At 33.0% G+C, this 8,367-nt stretch overlaps 3 protein-coding genes across 3 annotated transcripts in view; all 3 read right to left on the bottom strand.

Annotated features, from left to right (window-relative positions):
• The window catches only part of LOC125653136 (intraflagellar transport protein 122 homolog), a 34,879-nt gene extending 31,115 nt beyond the window's left edge, over nucleotides 1–3,764 (bottom strand). The window contains exons 1-3 of the mRNA XM_056145359.1: nucleotides 3,611–3,764; nucleotides 3,092–3,322; nucleotides 2,652–2,728 (exon numbers count right to left, since the gene is read on the bottom strand). Coding sequence (XP_056001334.1) covers nucleotides 2,652–2,728; nucleotides 3,092–3,322; nucleotides 3,611–3,669 — 367 coding nt within the window. The 5' untranslated portion in view covers nucleotides 3,670–3,764. The remainder of the gene's footprint in view (nucleotides 1–2,651; nucleotides 2,729–3,091; nucleotides 3,323–3,610) is intronic.
• On the bottom strand, nucleotides 344–2,624 carry LOC125655094 (uncharacterized). The gene is made up of 2 exons (XM_048885263.2): nucleotides 1,311–2,624; nucleotides 344–1,145 (listed from the first exon to the last, which is right to left on the bottom strand). Exons 1-2 carry the CDS (start codon nucleotides 1,541–1,543, stop codon nucleotides 575–577), a joined length of 804 nt encoding a protein of 267 aa, XP_048741220.2. The 5' UTR covers nucleotides 1,544–2,624; the 3' UTR covers nucleotides 344–574.
• Nucleotides 3,765–7,673: 3,909 nt separating the features above from the next.
• LOC125656284 (contactin-2-like) overlaps nucleotides 7,674–8,367 on the bottom strand; it is a 58,225-nt gene continuing 57,531 nt past the window's right edge. Inside the window, exon 25 of the mRNA XM_056145841.1 lies at nucleotides 7,674–8,367. This exon is cut by the window's right edge and continues 3,082 nt beyond it. The gene's annotated coding sequence lies outside the window, so the exon portion shown is untranslated.

Here is an 8,367-nt window from a genome sequence, read left to right on the forward strand (position 1 = left end):
GCCCTAGTCTTTTATCATGAGTATCGGTACATTTACACTGTATTGCTTACATTAATGAAATTTCTCTATTTTAGCTAGTTTAATTTTTAATATTTACTGAAACAGCTGGATAAATATGATAGAAGTTGTTAAAATAATCACATTTTTGTTAGATGAAAAATTACATGCATTTATCATATTGAAATATTGTAATGAGCATACATGCCAACTTTTGAAAATCTCCATGGGGGATTTTGCGCGCGACGACCTTTTTTCGAAGCTCAAAATTCGCGGCATTTTCTCGCGATACCGGTATGTAGAATTCTTGTGTTCTTTTAAAATATGTCAATGTGTATGTTCAACCTTCTACATCTATCTACAAATCTCTCTCTACTTTTTCCAATGAAAACAAGAATAAGATATGATAACTTCATTTTCATATTTCAATACAATACATGTACAATCAATCAATGGTGTGGTACAAAAAAGTATCAAGTTTTACAAAAGAACAAAAAAGGGGTTTTATATGGTTTTTATACAATCACAGCACATGCACCAGACAACACATCATAGTGACTTCTTAACTAACTCACAGTCACTTGGAGCAAAAACTATTGCTATAGCTAAGACAAGCTTGTTTTGCAGACTTTATATGATCCTTGGTTGGCTTAAAGTTGTGACATTTCACTGTCTGATTTAATTTAGTCGACAATAGGGCACATACTGTTGAATTCTCTAAGTTACTTCTCATTTCTGTGTGTATTTTCTTTAGCACAGAAAAAACTCGTTCACAGTCTGCATTTGAGTTGGGAATTGTTAGCACAGCTGAAACTAATTTCTGCATCATGGGAAACCTTGGTTTTAAGGTGATTTTGTTTTTCATTTGAAGAATGGTTCCCCAGAACTCATCGGTGCAAACACCTTCACTTTTACAAAAGTCACTTGCTGGGGTTGTTTGGTAATCTAAAAATTCTTCCTCCAGCTCATACATGTCCTTTTCTGATAATAGGTTAGGAAATCGTCTAGCAATGTCAGTGATGGCTGCTGGGGGGAGGTCTCCTCTGTTGTTTGGATTTAGCAATGACAGACCACACACAACAGGATCTCCAAAGGGAAACTTGGCCAACATCTTGGCTGCCACACACTCGTAAAACTTCCTCACAGACCTGCAAAGATGTAATGATATTTCTGTATGAGGAAAAAAAACCCACCCAAATACTTTGCATGATAAACAATAAGGTTTTAGTTTATAAATCTCACTGAAAAATATTTATTCTGATTTTTGTCTCAGAAATTACTATATAAGCAAGAATTTTAAAATTAGAACTTACATAAAAAATCTCTGGAGGGTAGATGGTGGGACATCTTCTTTATTGTCGATGAGGTAGGCCCTTGCCGTTGAACCAATAGCAATTATGTTATCATTAAGCTGGTTCTTGCTGTCTTGAATCTGCCTCCCATTTGTCCAAATACCGGGACAAGAGTTTCGATTTTTTTCTCGGTGGTGTAACTCCCATCGTTGTCGTTGAAGTTTGTGTAAATAATATGACAATTTGCAACCCATCTTGATACCTTCAGATTAATGATAATCAAAACATGCTCCTAATTAAGTTCGGTAAACACCCTCCGACAAAGCCTTGAAAGGTGGTTCAGGGTAATTACACCAAATCGAAACCAATAGTCCCGACACACGACACAGGTAAAAAGCAATATGGCGATTTTTGTCCCGATTTCTGATTGGTTGGCTTGAATAAGCGGCGCGGGATTTTAAATTCGGGTTGGAAATTCGGGTTTGTTGTCGTAAAACGGGAGGTATTTTTAGAAAATCGGGATTTCGGGGTATTTTGCAATCCCGATCGGGATATCGGGATTTGCATTTTCGACTGCTTGAAATCGGGAGAATCCCGAATAAATCGGGATAGTTGGCATGTATGAATGAGGACTGATATGAAATGTATTGCTCTGAAAGTTTATTTCAAAACACAACTCCAGTGGAATCATGAATTAGTGCTTCAACTCTCTATTAAAAAAATGGATTCTGAAATTGGATAAATACGGGAATAAACAAGCATACATACGGATGTAACTTAAAGCGACTGATTCACAATTTTCCCCAAAATTTTCTGTTTTACTTTTAATGATCAAAATCTACTGCCTAATGTGTTTAAAAGATTTCACATAAAAATTAAAGTTATACATTATCATAGAATCTCATTGTAGAGAGTTTATTATTTGTTTTGTAAACAAAGATTGCGGTATGTTATTGTTTACGAAATTTTCAAAACAAATGTATATCGATTTAAGTTTATTATATCTTTCACATTTCAAACATTTTGGGGGTAAAATGTGTCATCTAAAAGTTAGAATTTGTGACTATGCAAAATTAAGATGCTTTATTTTACAAAATCAATATTACACTTGCTTGTTTGTATGCATAAAATGACTCGAGTCTTTGTTTACAAAACACAGATTCAAGGCTAAAATATTGCTTTTATTCTTGCATTCAGAATGTCAAAATTTTGGCTGTCAACATTAAATGAGTTATTTTTTTAATGTTTAACATCAAAAATGAAAAATGTTTTTCTCAAAAATCGTGAACTAGTCCCTTTAAAACAATATTTCTACATTTTGTTTAAATTGTAAAGTTTTCTAAGCTTTGAAACAAAACATACCAAAGTCACTGACAGCACAGCTGGCCAGTTGGTGGGTAACAGGATTATATGCCAGGCACTGTATGGCATCATTGTGTCTGAAATAAAAAACCTTAATCAAGCATATGGGATAAAAAACAAGACTTAATAACCAAACATCATACAAAATTTTGAGCATAATAATTTGATTTTTGACAAATATACAACATCTTTTAACTTAAATCGACATGTTAGAACAGCCTTGAATACCTCATATTCAAACATATACTTCCTCCAATTCTCTGTAACAGGAAGTGAGAATATGCAATGGACCAGACTGGGATCTCTAATCATGTGCTCTACCAAATGAGCTATCTGGCCACCGACAATCGAGCCTTGCTGACTGCTACATCTCCATATATATGATGACATTTTTGAGAATGATCTACCTGTCAGTAGTGTAGCAAGATATTGTAACTTACGTGTACTTTAAGATTCCTTCCAATTTACTTGTCCAAATGATGACGCTTTTGTCGGATGAGCCTGAAGCAAATCTCTTGCCATCCTTCGCATAACAAACACAGTAGACAGTGTCTTTGTGTCCCTTCAAGGGCTGGATGAGGGTACCGTCATTTGTGTCATACACCAATACTCTATTTCCTGCCGCAACAATGAGCTGAGTACCATCGGGTTTGAAACATAGATCCCATATACTGAAAAGATATGCCCATATGTACACCACAACACGTTAATTGTGCAATCATTTAATAAACCAAATTCATACTAAAATAACTCCTTCAAGAATGATAACCATATCAATAAAATCCCACTCTTTATGTTTCAGGAATTTCAAACAATGATAACATTTTCTAAATGAAGGAGAGGATTTCATTCAGTTGGAGAAAATTCGATCATACAGAAAAGGTTTCCAAGGTAAACAAAATTTGTCCTAGTCTAGAAACTGCGCTGCAAAAATAATTAGTGGTTAAATGTAATCTTACCATTGATCAACTTTATCTCGATCATGTACTTTATCAACCCAGGTCGGTACGGCACGCATCGTTTACAGTAATCTCATAAAAAACACTTGCAAGGTAAGTTTTCTGCAACAATACCGCTTTGGAATTTATTGTACTGCGCAAGTCAAATGAAACCGGATATTAAATTTTTCTATTAGCAAGGTCATAATCGGATGCACCTGTTGTTTCCGCATTGAACGGAAAACTCTATATAATCGAATATTCTTTATATGTCTGATAATGTCGTAATGTCTCATGCTAAGCCGCATGAAAACCGAGATATATCATCAAGAGTACATACATGAGAAATTTGTTGTTTTGAATAATGCATGTAACCCCCCCCCCCTTCCTGTTACAAATAAGTCACCATCTTGGCTGGGTTTCACCCCTCCTAATACCCCTTAAGAATTCTGAATCAACATCAATGAAGCAATAGGGAGGGGGTTGACATGTGGTAGTCCTCTAATAACCCCCCCCCCCCACCCCCGAATAGTAATAAATTGCATTGCATTTGGGTACTACACATTCAAAGCGTATTGCATGCCAGTTTAATATAAGGCCTAACCACCCATATGCTCTGCAACGGTTATAATACATAATTATGAATATAACAGGCTTACGCAATATCGCATACATATATATTCTTTATTAGGTTAACTGAACTATTGCAATTGGTCAGTTGTTGTCCGCCGCCGTGGGTCGTCCGTTAACAATATTGAACATTTTTAACTTCTTGATAACTACCATTCCAATTTTCAAATTTGGTTTGAAGCATCTAAAGTTGGGACAATGGGGATATACATTGCAAATTTCAGGACTTCTGCACCTCTGGGGCCCTAGGGGAGTGTAAAAACTGCCCAATTTTTAAAAATCTTCTCTACAATCGCGCATGCATGTGTCAGAAAAACGAATGGTGTTATAGATGGGGGAATATAATTCTATATATGTGCAAAACATATTTAAACATATATAAATGATATCTGCTCTAATGCTATCGATACTAAATTGAAATTAAATGGGTATTGTAATATTTATAGAAGGAGTAATGTTTAATATTTTCATCAATGATATTTTTTTATTTTGTCAAAGACTCAGCTTTGTACCACTATGCGGATGACAACACTCTATCCCTTTCTGATTTTGTTCAGATAATGTTATAAATACACTTCAAAGGGAAAGTGGAATTCTCATGGACTGGTTTTCAGCAAACAAAAGTATGGTGTAAATATGTATATATATGTTGTTTTTTGCATGCTTACCTTGTGATATTTTATTTTGTTTGTGATAGTCGGTTTAAGAGCTCATGTTATTTTTACTATTGTATACAGTGCCGACTTTAAATAAAATTTACTTACTTACGTAGTCCTAATTTACCAAAATTGCAAATTTCATGATCCTAGGGGGTAAGGGTTTGGTTTTAGGGTGGTGTCAAAATCATTATAATGATTTGAAGGACTTCTTTACGTTTGCTGATACCGTATAAGATAAGATAAGATAAGTTTATTCCAATTTTGGGCCTAGAGGGCATAACAGTAAGACAGTTTATAAAGAAGGAAATTCAAAAAAGAAAGAAAGTTTACAACATTAACTACAGGTTACATAGACTGCAAACTGCATGTGGATGCATGTTGGGGAAACAAGTACATACATTATATGAATTGCTAATCATGTGTATACACAAGTAAATGGACAGTATCAGTAATATACCAACATATGAATAATAAACTATAATGATTTTTGCAGTTTTAAAGCATCACTTCTTTTTCTGAAAGTTTGCACTAAATATTCACTCAATTTGACAATTACTGGTTTGTCTTCATTAATCATCAACCAAGTAAATTTGTCCTTATTTGTTAGATACCTGGTAGATAACATTTTTGTTGAGCTTGTATATACCATTAAAAAACATATTTCTCTCTTCAACATAGAATGGACAATCAGTAAGGAAATGAAATTCATCTTCTACACAATTAAGGCTACATAATTCGCAAATTCTTTTGTTTCTTTCTAAAGAAATCTTCTGGCCAGAATTGGTTTTTGTAAATTCATATCTTCCTCTTTCAATTCGAAGGTCATGTGCACTAATTCGAAATCTACATAGAGTTTTTCTTCATTCTAGGGATTCTAAAAATATATAACTTTCCATAGTAAAGTTTTCTTTATACGAAAAATATGTTGCGAGTTTTCCCGATTTCTGACCCCCTTCACGTCGTTTTGACCATGCAGTAAAGTAAAAATTGTTTCCGTATCCGATTCTTCATTTGTTTTTTGAAAAATGAGAATTTGAGATTTTTACAATTGGGTACCAACATGCCCGTATATACATCTAAATGTATATTTACAAATAGCAGAAAAGGGTATAGCAAAATATGGTGAATTTTGCAACCTTACGGTTTTAACTCCATGATAGGTCCGACCAACTTAGTCATATCGTTTAATGTTAATACATACATATCTGACGTGAAGCCTTTCATCAGTGTATGCACTTTTGATGGCATTAAAGTTTTAAGAACACATCTTGTTTTATACCATTACTGTTGCTAAATATTTGATTTTCGCTTCAGGCCTGGATTTCTTGAAAGAAACTTGAGCTGAAATTTGCATGGACTACAAGTTTGCGATTTTGCTCAAAGTTTGACTGCTCAAATAAATAAAACCTTCAAACTTAAGTTTGAGAATTTTTCGAGAAATCCAAGCCAAAACAGGAACGTTTTTCTATATTTCGTAGCTATTAACACGAGTGATGTTGTTAACTAGTTCTCATGTGACTAATAACGCATGTGGGCTTCTTAATTTCTGCATTAGTATATTGCACACGTGTGTTTCTTTTGTTTGTCAAAACACAATGGGAACAGCATCGAATACGTATACCCGGTGCGATCAGTTTGATGCAGATCAGTGGTGAAAAACGAAGAGTTATAAAAATGAAGTATAAGAACCTCCTCATTTAACCCTCTTTGGAGACTTGTAATTTCCGTTGCACGATGAAATAAACAACCAAGTTTTCCCACACTAGATCCACGGTGTTTTTTGTTTTTTTTTTTATCCTGAACTGTTAATGAGATTAATGCAATGAACATGTTTTTAAAATTTAAAGACAATTATCCTCTAGGAGAAACTGATATCTCTCAAAGCAAGATATCAGCCTATCTCTCTGTATGAAAGAAATTTTGTATGCCGTTTCTCTCCCAGTATTACAGAAAAATTACACGTCTCATGAGATACTGACACAGGATATGACACTGATAATTACAGTAAACAGAAAAGTGACTGAACGGTCAGTGAAAGGCGATTGAATGACTGAGCCTTTAAGGGGGGGGGGGATGATTAATTCACTTAATTATATCTTTTTAAACAAAATGCATCCCATGTTTCAAGCTCCTCGAGATCTTCTCTATGATGACGTCATTTACCGAAACGGGGATTACGGTATTCAATGTAATAAACGAAAGGAGATTGAGCAATTTTGAGCGATTTCAATCAAGATGAATACTTCTTGTTAAATAATGAAAGTAAAATAGAGCACGGCTTATTAATGATCAGAAGCTGATATTTTTTGGAAGAGTTATCCACCTTTGATAAACATAAGGAAAATCTATGATTTTGAAAACTACAGTATCTGTGGTAAATGATTAATTTTACTTCACATTTTTATAATTTACAAAGTTTGTTTAACGTTAACCAAGAGATTTGTATGAAAATACAATTTCTTTCAAATTTTAGAAAAAAATAAAACTTGCTTAATCTATCTAGACCTAAAGTGAAATGATAAAACCAAAGAGTTTAATCAACAGAAGAAAGTTTTTCAGAGCTAGAATGGAAAAATATATTTGAATTTCCTTTTAAAACAACTCAAGAATCTAAATTGCAATGGTTACAGTTTCAAATCTTACACAGAATATTTCCATGCAACTATTATTTACATAAACTTAGAATTGTTGATTCTCCGATTTGCACATTTTGCAAGAGGGGTTTTGAAACTATTGATCACATATTTGTAGAATGTCCATGTGTGAAAGAGATCTGGTATGGAATTGAAGAATGGCTTTGCGAAAAACTGGACAGGCATATTAGTTTTGATAGACAAGCAATTCTTTTTGGAAAATTTGCTAATAAGAATGTGCACAAGGTGGAAAATTTGATAATTCTGATGATAAAGCAATATATTTATATTAGTAAATTCTCAAGTATAAGCAAATTAAGTATAGATGCATCCAAAAAAATTATCATTGATAGAATTAGTTGAAAAACTTTTGTTGTTGAAAAACTGCAGGTATAGGGAGTTTGAGAGATACTGGCAAAATATTTATGATAAATTATGATTGTATTAAAGAGTTGTTTTTTTTTAAACCTAAGATTGTGTTCCATGCCCCCTTTGTTTTCTTTCTTTCTTTCTCCTTTATATTTTTGAAAATGTCTTTTGCATATATGAATATTGATGATATTATTGTGTAGTTAAATTACATATATGTATATAATGTAAAAGTCAAATAAAAAATCAAACAATAAAAAAAAAAATAAAAATAAGTATAATCAAAACTTTGATAAAAATTTCCAATGGTGGATTATCATTATTTGATACACCCTTCAAAATGATAATATGATTACAAAAAATACACGATACATTCATTAGATATGAAATATTATTATTATACATTGAATACCTTAATAAGAAAAGAAAAAAAGACTAATTAAATACAAATACTTTAATTGAATAAATAAATAACACTAATAATACA

Source organism: Ostrea edulis, chromosome 7 (assembly GCF_947568905.1).
Source record: "Ostrea edulis chromosome 7, xbOstEdul1.1, whole genome shotgun sequence".
Taxonomy (NCBI): domain Eukaryota; kingdom Metazoa; phylum Mollusca; class Bivalvia; order Ostreida; family Ostreidae; genus Ostrea; species Ostrea edulis.